The sequence below is a fragment of the Epinephelus moara genome, chromosome 10, assembly GCF_006386435.1.
Source record: "Epinephelus moara isolate mb chromosome 10, YSFRI_EMoa_1.0, whole genome shotgun sequence".
NCBI lineage: Eukaryota > Metazoa > Chordata > Actinopteri > Perciformes > Serranidae > Epinephelus > Epinephelus moara.
In genome coordinates, this window is record NC_065515.1 from 20,046,456 (window position 1) to 20,073,613 (window position 27,158).

The 27,158-nt window shown below is 39.7% G+C and overlaps 2 protein-coding genes across 2 annotated transcripts in view; both read right to left on the reverse strand.

Moving 5' to 3' along the window:
• Window positions 1-7,117, reverse strand: part of LOC126397186 (5-hydroxytryptamine receptor 3A-like) — a 37,975-nt gene extending 30,858 nt beyond the window's left edge. The window contains exon 1 of the mRNA XM_050055773.1: window positions 7,079-7,117. The gene's annotated coding sequence lies outside the window, so the exon portion shown is untranslated. The remainder of the gene's footprint in view (window positions 1-7,078) is intronic.
• A 5,989-nt stretch (window positions 7,118-13,106) lies between these two features.
• LOC126397188 (5-hydroxytryptamine receptor 3A-like) lies at window positions 13,107-25,697 on the reverse strand. Its single transcript, XM_050055776.1, has 9 exons — window positions 25,484-25,697; window positions 22,328-22,488; window positions 22,159-22,203; window positions 21,167-21,273; window positions 20,892-21,061; window positions 20,386-20,546; window positions 18,369-18,579; window positions 17,750-17,950; window positions 13,107-14,884 (listed from the first exon to the last, which is right to left on the reverse strand). The coding sequence occupies exons 1-9, from the start codon at window positions 25,536-25,538 to the stop codon at window positions 14,589-14,591; spliced, it is 1,407 nt and encodes a 468-aa protein (XP_049911733.1). The 5' UTR covers window positions 25,539-25,697; the 3' UTR covers window positions 13,107-14,588.
• Window positions 25,698-27,158: the final 1,461 nt, after the last annotated feature.

Genomic DNA, 27,158 nt, shown 5'->3' on the forward strand with positions numbered 1-27,158 from the left:
CACTACACTGAGAGATAACGCTGCTGAGGAGTTGCAGTGTGATACATTTTTATGTCTTCTCTTACATATATTTTTGGATCTTGTTCTATTATATTGTAATCTGTGATATTGATAGAGGATGATTATATGGTAGTGATAATCTTAGTAAGACAAAATAGTTTGAATTAGTTTTTGAGTTTTCTTTTACTGCATGAGTAATACTTAAATTTTACAGTATTTTCTTTATTTTAATTGCTCGAAGAATGATGGTTTCTGTTAGGGGGTAAATACACTGGGACCTCAGATGTTTTCTTTTTTCCGGGTGTTTAGGGATATTGGTGCTAGGCAGGGAAAGGTCCACTGGAAGGTGCGATGGGTCGACCAGCCTGAATTTGGACATTTTATGATTTTATTTACTGAGGTTTCCATATGTATTTGCTTAAGTCATATCTCTACACATAATGTTAAAATTCCTCCTTTTTAAATTGGTCTGGAGTACTATATGTGGTCGCCTAAGGCAGAGGGACCGTGAGAGAATTTTTCCTGTTTAGATTGTTTGATGGACATTTCAGAAAGATAGCTGCCTGACAGGTTTTCGCTCTCTAACTCCATAAAGTTGTTTTATTGCTAAGGTTAATGCTGTAGAAGGCATCATTGGAGGAACTGTTATTTTTTCACAGCTACAACATGTATGTATTACTCTTTTATTTTCGAGACTCTGTGTAGTCTCGAAGGGGGGAAATATGTAGTATCTGACGTGCCACGTTATGTGATAACCGGGGTCTTATATGATCAGTTAGGGGCCCAGGTCAAGATTTTATTATGGCCCAGGTCAAGGATAGATAAGTAAGATGAAAGGTTGGATTCTATCTAGATTGTCTCTCTGTCACTTGTCACATTTTGTCTCAAAGTTCATCAAAACAACCACTTGTCACATTTTGTCTCAAAGTTCATCAAAACAACCGACCTATATATGCAGGGTAAATTGAGCCATTATTCAGAGCAGTTCACATTGGCTGAGAACCTCTCCAAGCATCCTGGATGCTTGATAGATGCTGTACTTCTTTTAATAAACCTTTTCTTTATGCAAGCAAGACGGTGTCATCGGAGTCTCCTTCATTACCTTCACATCATCGCTATTTAATAAACAACATGTCCATTCAAAGTGAAGTGAAAAAGTTAGAAATAGCAGTGACTTATGATCAACTAGTCACTCTACTTCCTTCTGTTAGGCCCCGGCCCTGAGGCAACATGAAATGGACACTCCCGTCTTCCCAGATTCAAGAACCACCAGCAACAACAAATTAAGTTTTTATTTATTACAAAGTATTCAAAGGGACAATTTGGCTTCAGGCAAAGCAAAATGTAACTAAATGAATGTTCTCACATTTCCTACTTAATATGACAACTCCCTTACCTAAAACTCGAAACAGGAGAATGATGATTCACACAATCATTCACTCAGCCAATCAGGGATGCTCAGTAGACTTACCTGAGAGGTGGGTGAAAATCCTTGGCTCCATGTTGTCACGGATTTATAAAGCACCTGGCAGACAGTTTATAGCAACTACTGCTTGCAAAGCACTCCACCACACACTGTAAAAAAAACCTGATTCTTTGATTCGGGCAAAGAGGAAACAGAAACCATGATGAATGGAAATTGCATTTCCTTTGACTACTAACAATAAAAGTCAAGTAGTCTTTCACCAGTGAAATGCTTTTAATGTGAAGTCAGCAGCAAAAAGAAATGTTTGGTTTGCATTAGCAATAAATTATTACACCCAGTTCATAATACTGCAAATATATATCAAGGCCTATTTCAATATCTACATCAGTGGGCCATAGGCTCAGTGATCATCATGTTGCCTCATTCGGCAAAATAAATGAATAAATAACTAAATAAATAGATAAATAAATGAAAGAGTAAAATAAAAATTAAAATAAAATAAAATAAAATAAAATAAAAATAAAAATAGCTAAAATATGAAGGAGAATTAACCTGGGGTTGGCTTTCACTAGCTTTTCTGAAAGCCTTTAAGTGCATCTCCATGACAAATGAACAAACTCCATTTGAGAGTTTATTAGTTTATTTAGCTTTTTAGTCAAGCTTAGGTTAAGATTATTTTCGTCCAACTACTATTTCTAAGATCAAGAATGAAAAATGAACTTTCACACTCAGTTGCATAAAAAATGATTAAAATAAGGTGAAGCAGCAGTAATAGTGACAGAAGTAATACAAAAATAATCATGATGATGTATTGTACCTCTAGCAGGTGGGTGAAGGGAGACTGTGATGCGGTTGCTCATCTTTTTTGGAGGGAGACAAACAACAACAGCAAGATATCGTAGCACAAGGACACTGAGCCAGTGAGGCACCTTTCTGTACTTGCTGGCGCTGAACTGGATGTTGGTGATAAACACTGTCTCCAACAGGCTGGCCACCATCAGAGCCAGACTGACTGAGAATAAAACATCTGCAGCAAAACAAACAAAACAGTTAAGAAGTAAAGAGACGTTTTTCATTTTAACTTTAATTATCAAGGGCAGAGAGCATATTCACATTTATATTAAGTTAAAATTCAGTCGCCAGAGGAGCCATCAGAGGACAAGGTATAATTGGTCAACAATGGCATCTGGTCAAGAAGAAGAATTGGCCACAGTGGTTAATCTTATACAACAATATATCACAGGTGTCACTCACTCATTAGTGGTGTTGTATTTCCAGTGACAGGCAGCAGGTCATTCATGATGAGCAGGAAAACGGTGTAGCCCAGGATGAGGGTCATCTTAAAGGAGGACCGATCCACGCTTTCGGGAAGCAGCAGGAAGCTGAAGACGTCCAATGTGATGAGGAAGCAGCTGGGTAACAGGAGGTTTACAACATAAAGGATTGGCCTACGTCTCAAAATGATCTTGGGATAAAAACAAATACAAATTCTTAAAGTTTTACTCAGAACTTACAATAGACGTTTGCCAGGCCTTTGGTGTTCCCCAAGGATCAATCATCGGTCCTCTTTTGTTCTCTGTTTACATGTGTACACTATATGAAATAATCCAAATAAACAACCGCCACTACAGTCAGTTCTTAAAACATTTTTTAAATACCAATCTTTTTGCCAGCTTTTGTTAAATTCCTTCACTGTTAGTGTGTGCAGCATCCATGATGCTTCTCATCAGACATGACGTTTGTCATAACTGATACTGTTATATTTCATTGTTTTTAAGTATTGACATATTTTGATCCAGATTAAGAACCTTGATGTATTATTTTATCAAAAAATGTAAATGTTTTATTAGACTGGTAGTAGTAGAATAAAAAAAGACCCTGGTATACTACCCACAGCTGTGACCTGCCATGCTGAGATGACTAGAAGATTAATCAAATAAATAAAATCACACACAGTTTCTCCAAGGTGTCACATCAGTGGTATGCATCATGTGAACATACTGTAGAATAAAATATAATAGCTACAATAACTTACAAAGTATTTGATCTCAGAGTAGCTTCCCTCTGTTATTTCAAGGGCTGTTTGAGCTTGTTTGATATCAACAAACTCCCACTCTCCTCTGGTCTGTATCACATTCCTGGACTCCTCCAGTATCTCTGCAGTTGAATGTCTTTGATTCATCTTTATGTCTTCAGCCAGAATAAAATTGTAGGAAAGTTTGTCCATACTAGATGCCCAGTCTCTGTGAAATGTTACTTGTGATGCACATGAGTACAGTGAAGTTGTCAACATGAAAGTTCAGGCCCCAAAGATATCTAAATGAATTTATTTAATTCGACTGAAATTTCCGCAAAAAATATCAATTACCCTCTTAAATTGTGTGACTAACATACCATCATTATTATGAAACTGAATGTGAGGTGAAGTTGCAGTTTTGAGATCAGGTGTTATCTTTTGAATTTTGTGCAGGCTTACCAAAGTGCAGGTATGATTCAAAGGTCAGCGAGCAGTTTTGGATATCAAAGGGCAAAGTGTAGATGACTAATTTGCAGGTGGCGATCACTCTGACCGGCCTATCATCAAATACATGACCTGTGTTGTGTAAGTAGACATATGGGGTTTTGGGAGATTTGTCCTTGTCCATGCTGGAAATGACCAAAATAAAAAACTGTTGATTGCACGTTTTTTTGTTTGACAGACTACGAAACATAATTTTAACTAACAACTCGTTGATGATGACGTCCGGGACCCAAAGCTTTTCTCGAGGGACAGAGACTCTTGTAATTCCACATTCCTTCTCATCCCAGCTCAGTCCCTCTATCTTCCACTCCTACATTAATCAGAACAACAACCATTTAAACTGTGTCACTTCATACTTGATATACTTTCATCCAAAGGTTAAAGGTCCAGTTTGTAGGATTTCGGGGGATATATTGGCAGAAATGGAATACAATTACTATATAAGTTTTTATACATATATATATATATATATATATAAGTATTTAGTGTATAATTACGTGAAAGAAGAATCGTGTTTTTGTTATCTTAGAATGCGTTGTATATATCTACGTAGGGAGTGGGGGTCCATTCCAGACAGCAGCTACTATGAGTCTTAACCTGAACTCTGAGTTGATGAACCCTGCGATGGGATTCAGTTTCAGAACAGCTGAATTGTTGATGAACTCTTTCACCGTCATCCTGGCATCAAGAGTGGTAAAGGTGTCAATTGGAAACCATCCAGATTTCAGTTTGCTGAATACCATCCTGGGAAAATCCAGTGTTTTGACAACTCAGCCAGATTAACTGCCAGACCAGGGTCATTAACTATGCCTTTAAAGTCACTGATCTGCTGAAATCCAAGCAGCAGGGAGAGACTCCAACTTGCCCACCACCAAAGAATCATGTCTTTTATAAAACAGACTGTTTTTCTTAAGGCCTGAATACTCTACCTCCAATAAAACCACATCCTCTTCTTTTTTTTTTGTCTCTCCACACTTCTGTCCCTCTCTCTCTTATACAACACATCTATAGGAGTCACCCCAGCTCTATCTTACTCTCACCTTGGTGAAAATAAGATAAGAAGACCAGATGTGGGAGCCATAAATTCGGGATAAATTCCTGAGTAAAAACTAAGCTTCTCTTGTTAACCAACTTGTAATGTCTCTTGAAAGTAAACTATACATTTCATCCACGTTCTAACATTTTAACTTCGCATAATCCTTGTTTCTTAGTTGATTAATGTTATTTCCACTTCTGTAGGTCATAATATGAGTTAGATATAATTTCATGTGTTTAATTCCTCATTTAACATAGAGTCATACTGCCATCCTGTGGCGATAGTTAAGAAAGATTCCGTAGGAATCCCATATTATAGTTCAAGTTAAGAGATAGTTAGATTGATTAATCAACTTGTCTCTATCAATATGTGCTTTCTTATTTAGTATGTTGATGTAACTGCAGACTAGTTTGTAGTGTTTGTGCACGAAACACTTTATACTTGTGTTCCACTGATATATGAAGTACAATAATCGTATTAAATGTAATTTGATGTTAAGAGCCGATTTTGACCATAATGGGAAGAGTATGTGTCTATTGTGCCTAACATGTTAAAGTATATAATTCACAAAATAAAGTTCATTAAGTTTCCTCCGAAACTAACTAAGAGACCCCCTTGCCTCAAACACACCCACTCAATCTGGTCAGATAAAACTATTGAGCTCGGCGCATCTCGCTCACTTTTCTGTTACTTTACTTTTTCTTCACTTTTTACTTTTAATTCACTTTACTTTTATTTTTGCTTTTTCATTTTTCTCTCTTTTGCTTCCTTTCTTTTGCCGTCCTTCCTTCTAGTTATACTTTTTATGCTTTAACCCGTTACGCTCTTATACTCGCTTCCTGCGTAACCCTTTCTTTCTTACAATTGAAATTATTTTAAACTTTTAAGTTTTGCTCGCGGGGCGGCGCGGTGGTGTGGTGGTTAGCACTGTCGCCTCACAGCAAGAGGGTTGCCGGTTCGATCCCGGGAGTGGGAGCCCTTCTGTGCGGNACCTGTCCAGGGTGTACCCTGCCTCTCGCCCAATGTCAGCTGGGATAGGCTCCAGCCCCCCCCGCGACCCTCAAGAGGATGAAGCGGTTAGAAGATGAATGAATGAATGAAGTTTTGCTCGCCATGTCCAGGATTGCCTTGTCTGTCCTGAGTTTTCCTTTGTTTTCTGTGCCTTCAGAAACATTCTAGCCGAAGAGACGAAGTCAGCCGATTGCAACATTTTTTATACGCGCTAATAATCCATCCATCCATCCATCCATCCATCTTCTAACCGCTTCATCCTCTTGAGGGTCACGGCGCGCTAAGAATAACTTTGATAAAAATATCGAACAGCCGACGAGATTATTTTCAACCTTATTATAAGCGGGTAGCCACAGCCAAATAGAGGAGCTACTATTCGACCTGCAACTCCATCAAAGATTTATCGGATCCAGCACTGCCAGCCACCTGCCAAAGTTATTTGCTAGATTGATTCATGATTTATAAGTGTACTGACAAATTAATAATTGGTCTCCAGAGTTATTAATTTGATTACAGTTACTTGCCTTCTAAGTGAAGGAGGTGCCCCAAATTTATGACGAGTGCAAACATTTTCTAAAGGTATTGCTCCTACACTACGTCTCACCATGGTAACAGGTAAATAATATGCAGGGCCTCCATTTTCATCTAGTGGATGTAGACTCTTACATATTACTGATATTATATTTTATGAATTCATGAAACAAATAAACTGATTGATTGATTGACTGTAATAATTGGGTTGGCAGGATTACAAAAAAATTGTCATGTAGTTAATTTATAGGCCTATCTCACACACTTAAATACTAAAGTGTACTTCAGCACACTAAAAAACTCAAATTCTTTTGATTGCAAAAGATGTGTCACCTTAAATCTCAAATCAAATCCCACTCAATATTTCATTGGCACTGTCCCACCATCACATTCCCCACTACCGGAGCGCAGAGGAGGGGGTTGCAGCCGCATTTCTTACAATCTTCAAATTATTTTTTACCACATTTGTATTAAGTGTGTGCTTTTGTTTCAGAAAAGTTTTTAGACAATTTTCTAAATTCAATCATACTTTGTCAGTGCTCTGAACACTTACCAGGATTTGCCATATGAATACTGTTAAGGTCTGGTCTTTTTCATTCTAGGGATGAGAAACACACAGTTATTATTGATGATTCAAATTTACTCACAGAATACTTCGTTGAAAAAATTATGCATCTATATGTGCTGAACACAGACTCTTGTTCACTCCACCAGTTTCTCCTTGTTTTTCACCGTCCAAGAGAACTGAGACTTGTTCTTGTATCTTCCCAGAGTCTGCTCCACATTTACTGTCTACCTGGTCTTCGCTTCTTGTTTGGTGCTGGAGAGAGCGCAGCTATTGTTGACAATATTCACGTCACTGAACCTCACTGTCTACACGAGTAAAGACTAAAAACTTATGAAAATATGAAACTGTTTGATTGTGTAAATACCTCTAAATAAGTAACATCAACAGCACTTTGTGTTTAGTACTGTTTGGTGAGTATTAGAATACTAACATAGTAAACTACGGTGGTAAACACTCAAAGCACCTCTGTACCTACATACAGCATCACAAGGTGTTTGCATGGCTGTTGACTCTTAAGGTGCGGACACACCAAACCGACATCAAAGAACTAGCGGCGACGCCAACTGTTGCGTTGTGTATGTCGCCTCACGTCGCCATGTGTCAGTTGCATTTGAACACACTACAGAGACTACATCCGATGGCCAAGTGGCACGTACGCTCTGCGCCTGCGTGAGAGAGAGCAGAGTGACAGAGTGGTACATCCTGACAGCCGAGGTGTTACCTATCTGTGCAGCCGTGAACCGCAGCACCTCCATTGACTATTACATTCAGACGGTCCTGGTGTTTCCTCCGCAGGCTCCACTTCACTCAGCTGCCCGATAAACCTGCTGCTTCTTCCCACTTTAACCTGAATAACAAACCAGGGCTCGGTGCTCCGGTTGGAACCAAACGGAGAGCCAGGGCTAGCTCAGAGCTAGCCGCTCCCAGCTAACACCGGGGCTAGCTCGGAAGCTACCTTTTAGTCTTTTTGGCAAAAATTTGGTTTCAAAAACTGCTCATATACATCTTTATGTACATCTTCTGACAGTATCAATGTGCCACAAACTTTTATAAAACACATATCCAGTCATACATACAATGTATATGTAAAATTCAAGGCAACTTTAAAACTCCACTATCATGTAGCCTGTTTGTTTTGTATTAGCTTAAAGTTTCTCAAAGCATTACCATAGGTTTCCTCCAGTATTTAACACATCAGCTTTGTTTTTATTTATTTTTCATTGCTTATTTATTTGCTAATGTAAATTCTGTCTTTCTTACCGTGAAGAAGTGAAAAAGTGATAAAAATTAGCCCGGCTGTCGTCACCTTTTTCATCTTGTTTGCGTCAGCTCAACCACTTTCATAACTCATCCCAGCGTTTTAAAAGGTTAAACCTGACAGTCTGAGGAAATGGTGTTTCTTGTTTCTGATTGGCTCAACTTAACTTACAGCTCTTCCGTGTGAATAATATGCATGCATGTCTTGTTTTTCAAAACAACAGTGTTGCAAACTAATCAAACAAGGATGTCTACTGATGGTGTCAGTTTCAGATACAATCAGCTCAGCACTCAGCATATGATGAGCCTAAATAGGTACTTAGTTACTCTGCTCTGCACCTAGTCCTGGACTTGTTTTACTTATAGTCTTAGGGAAAGAAAGCAAATAGAAAAGCTTTTAGTGAAGCCATGAACAGGGTTGTACAAGTTCACTGGACACCTCCAGGGCAGAGATTTCTGTAGGTAAAAGGGTTTGTTGAAACATGCAAATATTTGTTGCTCGACTGAAAATGTATACTTCATATTAAGATGTGGAAGTCCACGATCAAACATTGATATGTGACGAGGTCAGAGTGAAAACGTGTAGACACCAAATGTCACGACTCTATTAATCCATTGATGGGCAACGTTAGCTGTGTGATGCCAACATTTTGCCGTGTCACTGTGTGTGTGAGTCTGTCACAGACATGGAGTTCACACTCCTTCAGCAGTAGTGTCATGATAAACAGAGAGATGGAGAGTGGGAGAGAAGGGAGCTAAGAGGAGCTGAGGGAACCGATACAGTACATGCGGCTCTACAATTAAATGAGATTGTACCTGTCAGTCAAATTTGCGAAAAAAGCTGCGTTGACTGGACAAAATTGCAAGGTACCTCACAAATCATGGGAAATGGCTAAATTTTCAATAATTTTTGTGATTGCAACTTCCTGGAGGGGCCGGTCAATGAAATCCAGGGTACAGCCTGGACAGGTCATCAGACTATTGCAGGGCTGAGACATAAAGACGGACAACCATTCACACTCCTCCACACCTACATGCAGTGTGTCGGTGTCAGATGGTGGGTTGCTGCTGCTGCTCGCTGGATGTGCTTATGCCCCCCTCACACACACACATTCTCACTGACTGATTAATTGGTGCTTTTTTTTATATTATTGTGGCATATTGATTATAAATACAGTCCATCTGATACTTCTTTTGTTTATGTTTTCCACCATTTCATCACAACTACAAATGCAACTGTAGCCAGTATCTCACCATCACTGTTCTCATTCATTTTTTAAGAAGCTACAAATTATATTCAGCCACAAAAAATAAGCCCCAAAATTTGGAAACCACAGCGGGAGTACAGAGAGTTGTTGCATAGAGATGATACATCATCTCATCTAGTTGCGTTGGTGTGAACCAGCAGGTTTTTAGAACATTTGCAGAATGGCGCATTGCAACTAGTTCCCTGTTTCAACTTGTCTCGTTTCGAATCTTTGGTCTGAACTGGACTTAAAATGATCAAGTTGTGACATTAAGGTCAAAGGTCAACTTCACTCTGACATCATAATGTTTTGCAAAGCCCCCTTTCTGGTCATTTTTCAATGTCATAACTTAGAAGATGATACATTTGGTCAGATACTGAATTGGTGACACTAATCTTGAAACTGTGGTGATTATGTAGCTCTTCTGTGGTGCTGGGGAAAGCAGTGTGTGGAGCAACTGCATTTTAGAATATGTAGCATTTCTACAGCAACATTCATATTTGAAGTGTTGTCAACTGTCATGGTGTGGCATGTCATAACTTGAGTGGTTCATGGAGACATACAACCACAACGCGGTAATCAAAGTTTTTTTTTTTTCTCGAATTAGCCAAGATCAGGCATGTCCAAAGTTTGGTCTGAGGAACCATCATGGCCCATGGACAGATATCAAACGCCCTTTGACTTATCTTTCAAAATATATTATGTGGCCCGCAATATAATAGTGGTTAATAAAGCAGGATTACTTTGCATTTTTTTTCAATTACCTCACCGTGGCAGGACTATCATACAATTTTTAAACATGCACCAAGTGGGCAGAACTAATGTGTTTTCATCAAGGGAAGGTAACGAACATACAAACAAAGAAAGAAGTGTAAAGTTGACAGCGAGGGCTACCGCTTTCAGGAGCAGTGGAAAGTTAAATTGTTTTTCACTGCAAAATGAAACAGTTGTGTTTGTCTAATTTGTATGGGTTTTTTGTTGTTTTGTTTTTAATAACCCATATAATGCAAGAAACAGCTGACCCCCAATTTTTTTCACATTATCTAATCTGGTCTCCATTCAAAACAGTTTGGACACCCCAGGGCTGTCGAACCGGACAGGCAAACTAGGCAATTGCCTAGGGCCCCGAGCTGGAAGGGGGCCTCCAGAGATGGCTGACATTGGTCCATATCAATGACAATATGATGGAACCCCTATAGACACTGCAACAACGACACCATGTTGGAATCCCCCCTAATAGGGCCCCCTACTAGCTGCTGTTTGCGAGTGGCTAAGTAGGGCGACCAGACGTCCCGCATTGTGCGGGACTGCACAGCATTTCTGTTTCTTTTCACGCGTCACGCAAATTGAGATCATGTCCCGCATGATTGGTTGCCACCCGCACTAGCATTGTTGGAGTACCGTAGTACTACGGCACCTCAAGGTACCACTACTGTGGGATAAGTTCAAAGTCCAATCGCAAGAGGGTGAGTGTCTATGCACTGTCCGATAACGGCGCACGCTGGCCACCTGGCACTCAATATGCCGCTGCAGTGGTTTGGATCCAGTGACATTTCAGGTATTAGCTGAGCTATTGAGTATCTTTAAGCAGTGAAAGTTATTATTTATTTCTTCTTACTTGTAGGTTAGATTTGTTTATATATGCTACAGTGATTTGTTTTCCACAGAGCTCTACCGTGCAGCATTTTACTCGCATTTGCGACTAAAAATAGTTTTGCGCAAGCAAAACAAATCATTCAGGAGCACGCTGTGCGAGTACAGATTTCAACCAGCAGCAGAAACGAAAGGCGAATCCTGCCGGCTGTGGGTTGAACGGGGGTCACAGACGCCGTATTCCTGTAAAATACGGCGCAAGATAAGGGCTTACCGGCGACGGAGAAGTCCGGCTCCAGGTCCAATAATTTTCTCTTTGTTGATTTCATGACTGCCCAGAAATACCTGAACAGCCGAGCCGTGGCGGCACACAATATGTGATGTGTCAGAGGAGAAACAAGCCGTTCACATTTCTCTCTTTGTGGCAGGTAACGGCCCACAAACCTCACCGCACTTTAGGGACTGTTCTTTAGTTATGAAGGGACTGTTCTTTACTTGTCAGGGGAGGAGGGTGGTTGGTTGATTTTTATTTCATTTATTTATTTATTTAATTTTGATCTCCCCTATGTTAATCACTTATTGATGCTGTTTTTGAAGTATGAATAAGTCAATAAGTAATTTATTCCATTGAAATATCATTGATGTATTATAGAAAAGTGATTTATCTTTTTATAAATTACAAAAGGCACATCTGCCTAATTTTTGCTGTGGTATCATGATACTACTCAGAACCGTGATACTTTAACTGGTATCGTACCGTGGGTCCCAATTTTGGTACCGTGACAAGTCTCTGATGACTAAACTTCGCGCTGGGGGCGGGTGTCCCACATTGTCCCTCACAAACCTACTCCTTGTCCCACATTTGGTTTATTGGGACCTGGTCACCCTAGAGGCAGGGGTGGGGGGTGGGGTTCCAATGTGCCTCTTGCCTGGGGCCCCCAGAGTGTCTTGAAACAGCCCTGCACCTGGCAAAGATGAATTTGGACTGGAAGATAAGACAAAAGGAAGAAAAGAAAACTCTTTTGGGTTGTGAAAATAAAACAAACAAAGTTGCAAACAACATTTTTATGTTTAATTCACATTTCAGATTTTACACATGCAGTATTCTTTATTTTATTGATAAAGACATGCAATCAAATGACATTAAAATAAAGGTTTAACCCGTAGGTTACAAAACAGTGTCAGTCTTTGAAAATCCCTGATCTAAACATAAACACACAGGGAACAGAGCAGTTGTTCCACTTAGGGTAACAACTTCACCATTTTATTTTCAATACTGGCACCTATAGGAGTTACAACCTGTTTCATTATCCAGTGCTGTATAAGGGATTTATTTATCTATATCCCTTTGAGATATAGCATCTCATTTTCAATGCAATCCTATAGACACAAATAGACATTTATAGAGCAGATACAAACAAAAACACCATTACATAGTTTGTCATTTTTTCATTGTCAGTACACATAAACCAAAAGCATAAAAATCTTGTTTAAAGATGAGAAAATAAAGACTTCCCAAAGCAGCAGAAAGAGATTAATGGTCTCCGAAAAAAAGGGAAACTATTAGCCTACAATAGAATTGAGCTTTGACACGAAAGACTGTCCATTCATGAGGATTAGAAGACCTTAAGGTGTCTTGAGATATGCTTGTTAATAAGTGGTCCTGACTGGATTTAATTGTTTAAAGGGACAGTTAACCCCAAAATTTAAAAATCCATATTTTTCTTCTTACCTGTAGTGTTATTTATCAGTCTAAATTGTTTTGGTGTGAGTTGCTGAGTGTTGGAGATATCAGCTGTAGAGATGTCTGCCTTCTCTCAAATATAATGTAACTAGATGGCACTCAGTCATTTTTTCTTGGGCAAGTCAAGTCAAGTCAAGTCACATTTTATGTCAAGTCAATTTTTTCTTGGGCAAGTCAAGTCAAGTCAAGTCACATTTTATGTCAAGTCAAGTCAAGTCAAGTCCTGTAATAGGTCAAGTCAAGTCCAAGTCAAGTCACCTTATTATTGTAATTTTACCTGCAGAATCTGATCTTAATAAAGTGAAAAGACAAGATATAAGTAACTGTCAGTAAACATTGACTTCATCGCTGCAATGTTTACTTTGCAGGGACGACCCCCATGCGTGCGCGCACACACACACACACACACACACACACACACACACACACACACACTAACCAAGGCAGCGGCCAAAATCACCCATTTAGCTCATTTAACCCCGTGTTGCTTGTTCATAAAACGTACAGCCAGTCTTGTGATGAACCGGTCGGAATGTTCGCTCACGTTTTCTGGGGTTAATGTTAGCAAATAAATTATCTGACTAACCAGATAATATTAGCTAATTGACAAGCACTTACTGGGCAGAATGGCTCTTCAAACGACGAACAAAGTTTGAAGTTGTCACCTGGCTGTCCGGGATGTTTATGCCGCATGTCTTGCACTGTGCTGTTCATCTTTTGCCGTAATAATGGTAATTCCGAAAGCCGAAGACGATGACTCTCGGTACCTCTCCCACTGACATGTTGATGCCTATCTGATATAAGAGGGCCTGTTTCTCCAATAAACACGTAAGGTACGTAGAGAGGGCATGACTGATTGACAGGGTAGTGATCCAATCATGACAACGCCAGTCTCAGCCTGCGCTCCTACCGGGTAATCGACATTATTTTCTAAATTAATTTATTAATTTTATATTCTAACCGAAAACATGATGTGAATAACAATCAAGTCATTCAAGTCATCGTGTCTCAAGTCAAGTCAAGTCCCGAGTCTTTAACTTCCAAGTCCGAGTCAAGTCTCAAGTCTTTTATTTTTTGTCAAGTCAAGTCACAAGTCATCAAAACAGTGACTCGAGTCAACTCAAGTCCAAGTCACAATGACTCGAATCCCCATCTCTGGAAAAGAGTTCCTACATAAAACTGCTCACAACAAGGTCTGTGGATTATCTTGAGAAGCCAGGTCATGATTTCAGGAAAGAGACATTTTTTTTGTGTGTTTTGGGCTTGAAGTGTAGGCATGACATATTACGTAAAATATAGGGTCTATTATCAGAATATCTCCAATTAATTATACAGAAACTTTAACTTGGACTCAACCATTGATTGTTCATGAAGATAATTAATACTGGTTAGAGGATAGGTTCACATTTTTCAGTTCTACTATAAAAAACAGTCGGTATCCATATAAACATTAAAATAAGCTAAGCCTGGTGTAATCATTCCCTCTATACATACTGGATGTCTTCTGCATTTCATTTTGTTTTCCTGCATCAAATAACTCAGATTCTGAATCTTCTACTCGAACTACTGAATAATAAATCTAAGTGTAAGCTGCTAACTGGTCAAACTTTTGCTGATGAGCCACATAACTGTCTGACTTAACTCTTCCATTAAGTCAACTAAGTTCTGCGTTACTCCAGACCCAGATGGATATGATAATGATAAAAAGGGAAGAGATAATGGCAATGTACAGGCCAAAAAGCAGGCGGTCAATGACTAATCCGATCATTTGCCATTCCTGTGTGGTATTGCTCCCCTGGGCATGTTTGTCTACCTGGAGGCGGATGGCCATGAGATCTCTGCTCAGCTTCCTCAGTTCATCCAGGGCTGGATCCGGAGGGGGTTTCTCATGAGGTGTATCACCAGAGACGCTCTGAAGATCTCTTGAAGAGATGATGCTGGGACTCATGGCTGGATATATATAAAAAGAAAACAAGGTTACAGTGAGATTACTCATTTTCACTGCTTGTATCCATGATCTCATTCTTTTGGTCACTACCCAGAGTTCATGACCATAGGTGAGGGTTGGGACGTAGATGGACCAGTAAATCGAAAGCTTTGCTTTCCGGCTCAGCTCCCTCTTCACCACGACGGACCGGCACAGCGTCCGCATCACTGCAGAAGCCGCACTGACCAGCCGATCCATCTCACGCTCCATTCTACCCTAACTCATGAACAAGACCCCAAGATACTTGAACTCCCTTGCTTGAGGCAGTAACTCTCTCCCAACCCAGAGACAGCAATCCACTGGTTTCTGACAGAGAACCATGGCCTCAGACTTGGAGGTGCTGACTCTCATCCCAACTGCTTCACACTTGGCTGCAAAATGCCCCAGTGCATGCTGGAGGTCCCAGTGTGATGGAGCCAACAGAACCACATCATCTGCGAAAAGCAGAGATGAAATTCTGAGGTCCCCAAACCGGACCCCTTCCTCCCCCCAGCTGTGCCTCAAAATCCTGTCCATGAAGGTCACAAACAGGATTGGTGACAAGGGACAACCTTGGCAGAGGCCAACACCCACCAAGAATGTGTTTGACTTCACTTCTTTTAAGTATGCGGACATAGCTCTCACTTTGGTCATACTGGGACTGGATAGCTCGTAGCAGCGAGCCTGGCACCACGTACTCCCGTAATACCCCCCACAAGACCCCCCAAGGGACGCGGTCGTAAGCCTTCTCCAAGTCCACAAAGCACATGTAGACTGGATGGGCAAACTCCCACGACCCCTCCAGCAGCCTCGCAAAGGTAAAGAGCTGTTCCACTGTTCCACAGCCAGGACGGAATCCACATTGCTCCTCCTGAATCTGAGGTTCGACAATCAGTTGGAGCCTCCTTTCCAGCACCCTGGAGTAAACTTTACCCTGGAGGCTGAGCAGTGTGATACCCCGATAGTTGGAGCACACCCTCTGGTCCCCTTTTTTGAAGATGGGGACCACCACCCCAGTCTGCCACTCTGCAGGCACGGTACCAGACCTCCACGTGACACTGAACAGGCGTATCAGCCAAGACAGCCCAACAGTGCCCAGAGCCTTCAGCATCTCAGGGCAAATCTCATCCACACCCTGTGCCTTGCCACTGGGGAGCTTTTTAACTACCTCAGCAACTTCTGCCAGGGATACGGGTGAGAGTTCTACCGAGTCTTCAGGCTCTGCCTCGTTCACAGTGGATGTGATGGCCTGGTTCAGGAGGTGCTCAAAGTACTCCTTCCACCGCCCGACGATGTCCCCAATTCTGGTCAGCAGTCTCTCTGCTGAGCACAGCCTGAGACAAGCCCTGCTTTCCCTTCCTGAGTCGGTTAAGGGTCTGCCAGAACTTCCTTGTCGCCAACCAGAAGTCTTTCTCAATCGCTTCAGCGACCTCCACAGCTGCAGCCCTTCTGGCCAACCGGTACCTGTCTGCTGCTTCAGGAGACCCCTGTGCCAGCCAGACCCAAAAGGCCTCTTTCTTCAGCCTGACAGCTTCCCTCACCGCTGATGTTCACCAGCGGGATCCTCGGTTGCTGCCCCAACAGGCACCGACAACCTTCTGACCACAGCTCCCAGCAGCCACTTCCACAATGGAGGCTTTGAACATGGCCCACTCAGACTCCATGTCCCCAACCTCCCCTGGGATGCACGAGAAATTCTCCCAGAGGTGGGAGTTGAAGACCCCACGGAAAGGGTCCTCAGCCAGACGTTCCCAGTTCACCCTCACTACATGTTTTTGTTTACCAGGTCTTTGTTTACTCCAGGTACTCTGCACTGCCGTTCGGTGCATAAGCACAAACAACAGTCAGAGACCTTCTCTTTGCGACCTTCAGTCGCATTGAAACGACCCTCTCCTCCTCCGGGGCGAACCCCAACACGGCGGCGCTCAGCTGGGGGCTCGTGAATATCCTCACACCCACCTGGCGCCTCTCACCCTGGGCAACTCCAGAACCAGTGCTGCAGGGATCGGCATGCCAGGGGCCGCGCCCCTGCCTGCTGCCCGGCACACAATGCCCCGGCCCCGATTTCTGTCCCTCTGGGTGGTGGGCCCACAGGGTGACGGCACCATGTTCTCTTTTTGGGCTGAGCGCGATTAGGCCCCATGGCCGAAGGCACGGCCACCAGACGCTCGCTGGCGAGCTCCCCCCCCAGGTCTGGTTCCAGGAGGTGGCCCCAGTGTCCCCATACCGGGCAAAGTACTTTGCTCCCAAAGGTCCGTTTCATCAAGGTCTTTGAATCGCTCTTGGTCTGGTACCTCCCCCGGGACCACTTTGCCTTGGGAGACCCTACCAGGGGCTATTTGCCCCGGACAACACAGCTCCCAGGTTCACATGGAAACTCAAACCCCTCCACCACGTTAACGTGGCGATTCTCGGAGGACGTCAAGTAGTCCTTCACCAGTGAAATGCTTTTAATGCAAACAGCCAGTTCATAATACTGCAAATATATATCAAGGCCTATTTCAATACCTAATCAGTGGCTCAGTGACCATCATGTTGCCTCATTCGGCAAAATAAAAAAAAAATAAAAACAAAAAAACAAAACAAAAAAAACAACAACAACTAAAGATAAAAATAAAAATATGTAAGATAATTAACGTGATTGACTTTCACTAACGTTTTCAAGAGCCTTTAAGTGTATCTCCATGACAAATGAACAAGCTCCATTTAAGAGTTTATTTAGCTTTTTAGTCAAGCTTAGGTTATTTGACTTTGTTCAAATGAGTTGCATAAAAAATGATTAAAATAAGATGAAGCAGCAGTAACAGTGACAGATGTGACTCAAAAATAACCATGATGAGTTACTGTACCTCTAGCAGGTGGGTGAAGGGAGACTGTGACGCGGTTGCTCTTCTTTTTTGGAGGGAGACAAACAACAACAGCTAGATAACGTAGCACAAGGACACTGAGCCAGTGAGGCACCTTTCTGGCACTGAACTGGATGTTGGTGATAAACACTGTCTCCAACAGGCTGCCCACCATCAGAGCCAGACTCACTGAGAATAAAACATCTGCAGGAAACCAACAGAAAAAGGGTGAAAAGAAATAAAGAGACGCTTTTCATCAAACTTTATTAATCAAGGGTGTAAGTGATTTCACATAGCACAGAGAACTGGGGTTATGGTGATAATATTAAGGTCTCTTTCAAGCATTTGCATCAGGCTGGCCACCATCAGAGTCAGACTCACTGAGAATAAAACAGTTGCAGCAAAACAGACAAGACAATTAAGAAGTAAAGACACATTTTTCATTTTAACTTTAATTATCAAGGGCAGAGAGCATATTCACATTTATATTAAGTTAAAATTCAGTTGCCAGAGGAGCCATCAGAGGACAAGGTATAATTGGTCAACAATGGCATCTGGTCAAGAAGAAGAATTGGCCACAGTGGTTAATCTTATACAACAATATATCACAGGTGTCACTCACTTATTAGAGGTGTTATATTTCCAGTGACAGGCAGCAGGTCGTTCATGATGAGCAGGAAAACGGTGTAGCCCAGGATGAGAGTCATCTTAAAGGAGGACCGGTCCACACTTTGGGGGGGCAGCAGGAAGCTGAAGAGGTCCAATGTGATGAGGAAGCAGCTGGGCAACAGGAGGTTTACCACATAAAGGATTGGCCTACGTCTCAAAATGATCTTGGGATAAAAACAATTACAAAGCATCAAAGTTTTACTCAGAATTCACAATAGACGTTTGCCAATAGTAGCAAACTCCTCCACCAGCCCCCTAAAAACTTCTTTTGTTGTTTCTGATGCTTTTCTGCAGGCCACTCAGACCTTTGGTGTTCCCCAAGGATCAATCATCAGTCCTCCTTTGTTCTCTGTTTACATGTGTACACCATCTAAAATTACCCACATAAACAACATCCACTACATTCAATTATTATTTTCTTTAAAATATCAATCTTTTTGGCAGCTTTTATTACTGTAAATTCCTTCACCATTATCCTGTCCATGTTGCTTTTAATCAAACATGATGTTTGTCATAACTGATACTGTTGTAATTTATCGTTTTTTAGCAATGACATATTTTGATCAAGAATACATGCATTATTTTATTTGTGTATATATATATATATATATATATATATATATACATATGTGTGTGTGTGTGTGTGTGTGTGTGTGTGTGTGTGTGTGTATGTATATATATGTATATATATATATAATTTTATGGCATGCCGTTCAGGAAATTATTATATATATAATACAGTATGAAGTTTGAATATATGGAATGAATGAAAGTCCGAATATATTTAATGAACCTTGAATATATGGAATGAATGTCTGACTATATGGAATGAACCTCGAATATATGGAATTAAAGTGTGAATATATTGAATGAACCTTGAATATATGGAATTAAAGTGTGAATATATTGAATGAACCTTGAATATATGAAATGAATGTCTGAATATATGGAATGAACCTCGAATATATGGAATTAAAGTGTGAATATATTGAATGAACCTTGAATATATGGAATGAAAGTCCGAATTTATTGAATGAACCTCGAATATATGGAATGAAAGTCCAAATATATTGAATGAACCTTGAATACATGGAATGAAAGTCCGAATTTATTAAATGAACCTCGAATATATGGAATGAATGTCTGAATATATGGAATGAACCGAATGAACAGCATGCCATAATATATATATATATATATATATATATATATATATATATATATATGGGGTCTTTTTTATTCTACGACTGCCAGTCTAAAAGAATGTTTACATTTTATATACTATGTTTACATTTTATATACATATATATGTATATATATATTTATATATATGTATATAAAATGTAAACATTCTTTTAGACTGGCAGTCGTAGAATAAAAAAGACCCTGGTGCACCACCCACTGCTCTGACCTGCCATGCAGTGTGTCCAGCATCCATGATGCTTCTCATCAAACATGACATTTGTCATAACTGATACTGTTGTATTTTATGTTTTTTTTTAGCATTGACATATTTTGATCCAGATTAAGCACCTTGATGCATATGTATGTGTGTATGTATGTGTGCATATATATATATGCACACACATACAGACATATGCATCAAGGTGCTAAATCTGGATATGTATGTTTTTTTGTTGTTGTTTTCTTATATATCTCTATATATATATATATATATATATATATATATATATATATATTCATATTTATATTTTACTGGTAGAGGTAGTATAATTCTCTATACTGAGACAACAGTGGTTCAAAACAGATCAAATCTTTGCTGGGATTGTGTCATTTTTCTACAAAAACAATTTCATCAAAATAATTTCAAAGATTAATTCCTTAAATAAAAGATATTCTACACATGGTTTCTCCAATGTGTCACATCTGATTTTACAAACGTTTTACAGATAATTACTGGTATGCATCATGTGAACACAGAATAAAATATAATAGCTAAAATAACTCACAAAGTATTTGAGCTCAGAGTAAGTTCCTTCTGTAATTTCAAGGGTTGTTTGAGCTTGTTTGATATCAACAAGCTCCCACTCTCCTCTGGTCTGTAGCACTTCCCTGGACTCCTCCAGGATCTCTGCAGCTGAATGTCTTTGATTCATCTCTATGTCTTCAGCTGGAATAAAATTGTAGGAAAGTTTGTTTATATTAGATCTAATGCCTATTAGATTATCTCTGTGAAATGTTTCTTGTGATGCACATGAGTAGAGTGAAGTTGTCTACATGAAAGTTGAGGTCATTCAGTTCAGGCCCCAAAGATGTCTAAATTAATTCATTTAATTCTACTGAAATTTCATTTAACTTTTGTGTTTGTAGTTTTAATGTTTGAAAACACATAATTTCTGCAAAAAAATATCAATTACCTTCTTAAATTGTGTGAGTAATCTACCATCATTATTATGAAATACTAGTTGCAGTTTTGAGATCAGGTGTTATCTTTTGAATTTTTTTGCAGGCTTACCGAAGTGCAGGTATGGTTCAAAGGTCAGCGAGCAGTTTTGGATATCAAAGGGGAAAGTGTAGATGACTAATTTGCAGGTGGCGATCACTCTGATCGGCCTATCATCAAATACACGACCTGTGTTGTATAAGTAGACATATGGGGTTTTGGGAGATTTGTCCTCGTCCATGCTGGAAATGAACAAAATAAAAAATGACTTAATTGCACATTTATACTTTTAAAAGATAGGTTTTTATTTTTTGTTTGACAGGCTACGATACTTAATTTTAACTTACAACTCATTGATGACGATGTCCGGGACCCAAAGCTTTTCTCGAGGGACAGAGACTCTTGTAGTTCCACATTCCTTCTCATCCCAGCTCAGTCCCGCTATTTCCCACTCCTACATTAACCAGAACAACAACCATTTGCACTGTGACACTTCATACTTGGTACACTTTCATCTCAAGGTTAAAGGTCCAATTTTTTAGGATTTCGGGGGATATATTGGTAGAAATGGAATATAATTAGTGTATAAGTATCTATATAAGTATTTAAGTGTATAATTAGTTGAAAGAAGAATCATGTTTTTGTTACCTTAAAATGTGTTGTATACAGTATATCTACATAGGGAGTGGGGGTCCATTCCAGAGAGCAGATTTAAGATACTCTGAGTCTTAACCTGAATTCTGAGTTGATGAACCCTGAGATGGGATTCAGATTCAGAACAGCAGTGAGTGAAAAAAGCCAAAATCAGTGGAGCTTTGATATTACGTCTCACCATGGTAAATAATCTGCAGGGCCTCCATTTTAATCCAGTGGATGGGGAGACTTACATATTACTGATGTTTTATTTTATGAATTCATGTAACAAATAAACTGATTGACGATAAATCTGTCATGTCCTAGTTAATTTACAGGCCTATCTCATACACTTAAATTCACTGCATATCACACGTTTCTTATAGATCCACTTCGTTAACATTTAAATGCAGCAGTGTTATTTATGTTTGTGCCAGTGAGCCATAACTTTTTAATATACGCAACTCTTGATTGCAAAAGATGTGTCACCTTAAATCTCAAATCAAATCCCCCCCAATATTTCATTGGCACTGTCTCACCATCACATTCCCCACTACCAGAGCGCAGAGGAGGGGGTTGCAGCCAGATTTCTTACAATCTTCAGAAATTTAACCACATTTGTATTAAGTGTGTGCTTTTGTTTAAGAAAAGTTTTTAGACAATTTTCTAAATTCAATCATGCTTTGTCAGTGCTCTGAACACTTACCAGGATTTGCCATATGAATACTGTTAAGGTCTGGTCTTTTTCATTCTAGGGATGAGAAACATACAGTTAATAATGATGATTCAAATTTACTCACAGAATACTTTGTTGAAAAAAATATGCATCTTTATGTGCTGTCATGAATAGATTTTTATGCAGCTCATAGACTCACCACTCCTAAAATTCCCACTATAATCAGTTCGATGGATACGTTCAGGATATCTGTAAAGTTTTTTACAGGTCGAAGTAGTTTTCTAGGAAATAATTCAGTCTCGAATGCATCAAACAAGGCCTCAGGAGTTGGGCTGGTGCAGTTCAATGGTGCAACAAAACCTGTGTTGAAAAAGCGAAAGAAGAAAACTAAATTAATACATACACAATACACAATAAACATTTTCTGTATTTGCTCAAAGACAGATCTTTCTTTGTATGCTATACAGAGTTTTGCTAAGACTAAGACCTCTTCATATCATCCACATGAAAATACAGTGATCCATTTTCAACACTTAAAACAGCTGCTATTAAGGTGGTCAATGCCATTATTGAGGGACTGGAATGCAAAAAAATATTGTGCAGGTCTTTTCATCTATTTTTTCAAAGGCCTTTGACACATTAGACCATGCTACCTTGGCAGATAGACTCTGGACATGCTGTATGCTGTTTGCTTATTTGTCAGGTACAACACAATGCGTTCAGTTTGCTGGGTCTTCCTCTGCATTACTCCCTGTGTTAAAAGGTGTTCCTCAGGGTTTCATACTGGGGCCATTGTTGATTTCTATACATGTAAACAATCTCTGTGACAATTTATAAAATGCTGCTTACCATTTCTACACAGATGATACTGTCATCTATTGTTCATCCCCTCCAGGGGTAAGAGCTCTAGAATACCTACAGTCTTCCTTTGATGTTGTGGGGACCCACTTAACTCAACTTAAGCTGGTGTTAAATGCAGAAAAATCCAATTTCATGCTATTTTTAAATGGTAAAGAGTTAACATCTAATCTTCCAAAGATCTTAACTACTCAAGGGATTGAAATTGAAATGGTTACAACTTACAAGTACTTAGGTATCATCATTGATCAGAACTTGTCTTTCAGTCACATATTGAAAACCTCCAAGCTGAAGGTTGAATTGGGCTTCTTTTTTAGGAACATATCTCAATACTCCCCACAGGCAAGGAAACACTTAATATCTGCAACTTTTTTTTACCTCTGCTGGATTTTGGTGATTTGCTTTTCATGAATGCCCCTGACCAGTGCCTAAAGAAGTTAGACACTTTGTACCATTGTGGTTTGCGCTTTATTACTGGTTGTGGAAATCGCATACACCACTGTACTCTATATGCTACTGCTAACTGGCCATCTTTGCATGTCTGCAGGCTTTCGCATTGGTTGGTTTTTATATATAAATCTATTCTTGGCCTGTCTACATACATGTGTAGAAAAATCAATATGTCCTGCACTCTCACAATATTCTACAAATGCTGGTTCCAAGGGTGAGAACAGAACTCGGCAAAAAACCCTTTTAAATATGCTGCTCCTTTGTCCTGGTATAATCTACAGGCTGTGGAGGAATTCAAGTCGATTTTAAAGGACCCACACATATGTCCAAATAAATGTTTGGATATATGTGTGGACATATATGTGGATATATATATACATATCCACACATATGTCGAAACAGTCATTCTGCGGCTTGCTCTGTTTACCATGAACTCACTCTGCTTGTCATTGCAGATCCAGCCACTCCCTCCTGCCCTCCGCCATTTCCATCATCTGACCTTCCCCACCCACAAACTCACCTGCTTCACATCAGCCTTGTAGTATACAATATATCCAGCTCCGTCTCCACCCACTGCCTATCAGATTGTCTAGTTTAGTCCACCCCAGTTCCTCAGCCTTCTTTACTACTGGCAGCCTGTCATGTTACTGCCTACCAAACTTTGTCTCACAACCTCTCACCTCGAAAGACATTTTTAGTCACACACTATAAGATTTTGAAATGACTGAGGATCTCACAGGGTCACTATCTGCAATACTACAGGTAGATTTCTTTTGAGACTGTTTCCCATCCTGCTCTTGGTAGAAAATATGATGCCAAACTTCCTCAAAGATATCTGATATATCAACAATTCCTTACATATCCACAAAAACACATAACTCTAGAAAAACAAGTTAGAAGGCCTCATATGTTGACAGTGCGACTGTCAATTCAGCATTGATACAATATATAAAAATCAAGTGTATTTGTGTTCAAACTTTACATTTTGGATTTTGTTGCCTAAACTCACCACCAACCTTTGTTGGTCAGCTGCTCTATGTAGTGGTAGGAGACCGTGGGAAGAACAAGCAAACTGTTAAATATTAATATTTAGGATTTATCCTTAAAATAAATGCTGGTTGGTGCCCCACCAGTTTCTCCTCCTTTCCCACGGTAAAAGAGAACTGAGACTTGTTCACATATTTGCTCCTCGTTGGAGTCTCAGGTCGGCACAAGTTTGCCTGTCTGGAGAGATCACCTGACTTGACTCCTGCCTGTTTTTGGACTCCAGTAAATAGGCACTTTTACATAACACTGACTGTCTTTGTGTTGTACTTTGGGGCTTGAGCTGGTTGCATTTTTGAGCCGTTGCACTTTGTGTCATGTAATTAACATGAATTGTAAATTAGGTGTAACTTAGCAAAATGCCAATATAATCTAAGGGTCTTACGTTATACTCAATAAATTATTTTTAATGAGCTGTTTGCGTGGCTGTAGACTCTTATTCTTGACCCATGTTCTACTTCTCTCAGCTTTACTTGCTACAGTAACTTACTGGTTAGTGGAAAGCTCTTTATTCGGTTAAAATAAAACACGTTCCACAGATTTTTAGTCTTTTTGGATCAAAATTTTATTTAAATTCTCAAAACTTTTAATTGTTTTCCATTGCTTTTTCACAAACAGTTCATAAACATCTTCTGACAGTATTCATCAAAGTGCCACAAAACTGTTATAAAACACATATCCAGTACAAAGTTGTGTAAAATTCAAGGCAACTTTAAAACTTCACTATCAGTAGTATTAGTAGTAGGCTGTTTGTTTTTCTTGCTTTTTGACATATGGAGATAAAGTATTAAAACATACAAACATTTCATCATATTTGAGTTTACTTGGTGTTCAGTTTTCTGTGTTTATTTTTTACAAATCATTTTGAAAGTTACAGTTTCTTAAAGCATTACCATGGGAAAAGGCTTTCTAGGTTTACTCCAGTATTTGACACATGAGCTTTTTTTTTTTTTTTTTTAAATGTTGCTAATTTGTTAGATAGTGTAAATTATTTTTTTCTTACCGTAAAGCAGTGAATAGCTGATGAAAAGGAGCCCGGCTATCTTTACTTCTTTCATCTTGCTTGTGTCACTGCTATGTTCAGTGACCTACTTTCATGATTTGACCCAACGTTTTAAAAGGTAAAACTGGACAGTCTGAGGTAATAGTGTTTCTTGTTTCTGACTGGCTCAACTCAATTTACAGCTTTTCCTTCTGAATAATTTGCATGCATGTCTTGTTTGTCAAAACAACAGTGCTGAAAATTTGACCATAAACTAGTCAAGCAAGGATGTCTGCATATATCTGATGTCAGTTTTCAAATATTGTCAAAACACAGTCCTGGACTTGGTCAATAAACTGAGCACAAAAAGTAAGGAACTTTGTGTTTGGTAGATTTCTTTGTTGTAACAATGCTTCTTGGCAATAAATCTTATTTTTCTTTTAAATGGTGCCACATTTGTACGGAACATGCATTTGTGGGATGAGCAGCAGAGCTGAATATGTGGGTTGCGGCCATGAAAAATTTGCCAAATCTTCTCTGCCAAGGTTCAAGGTTCAAGGTATCTTTATTATCCCTGAGGGGTAATTTGTGTCACAGCCAGCAGTTAAAGCACAGACAACAATTATCATAACAAATAAATAAACAGCCATAAAAGAATACACAATTACATTTAGCAGCCATTTAAGAGGCTGAGAGCAGCAGGCAGAGATAAATAATTTTTTGAACCAATTTGTTCTGCATCGAGGGAGATTATATCTGCGCCCTGATGGTAGCAGCACGTAATTGTCCCTTAGTGGATGGCTTGGGTCGCCAGGATACATTTAGCTTTTTTAATGCACCTGACCTGATACAGGTCATGGAGGTCTTTTAAGGGTGCTCCAGCAATTTTGCTGCACACCTTCACAATGCCTTGCAGGCGATTTTTTTGTTTAAAAGAAAGTGACCCATGCCAGCAGATAAAAGAGAACATAAGAACAGATTCAATAAAACAGGGATAAAACATTTTCATAAAAGTGGTGTCAACATTAAAAGTGCGAAGGTTACGATGAAAGTGCGTGCACTGATGTGCTTTCTTACATACAACATCAAATTGGGGCTCAAAGCAAAGCTTGCTATCAATGACAGTACCAAGGTATTTGTACTGCTGTACAAGTTTGACAGATTGTTTGTCCATCACCACAGGAGAGATGACAGAGGGATTTTTACTAAAATCAATACACATCTCCTTTGATCTGGTGACACTGATATCAAAAAAGGATGATTTACACCACTGGATAAGAGGGTCCAACTTGTCCTGTACAATATTCAAGAGTGCGTCCTTCACCAACTTTTCAAAGGTTTTCATGACCAGAGAGGTGAGTGCCAATGGCCTGAAATCGTTCAGTCTTTGGGGTTTGTTCTTAGGAACAGGAACAATTATTAAGTCCTTCCAAAGACAAGGCACTTTGTGCAGCTATAAGGACATCTGGGAAATGAAGCAGAAAATACCTGCCAGCTGCATAGCACAGTGCTTTAAAACTCGGCCTCCATTACCATCAGGACCAGGACTTATCCTTACCTTCACACCACAGAACAGTTTAGAGACCATCAGGTTATCAATAGACACAGTTTGTACAGGATTAAAATCAACATTTTTAAAATCAGACACCTCCTTATTAAAATCATGGGTATTAAAATGATTATAAAAAACATTCAA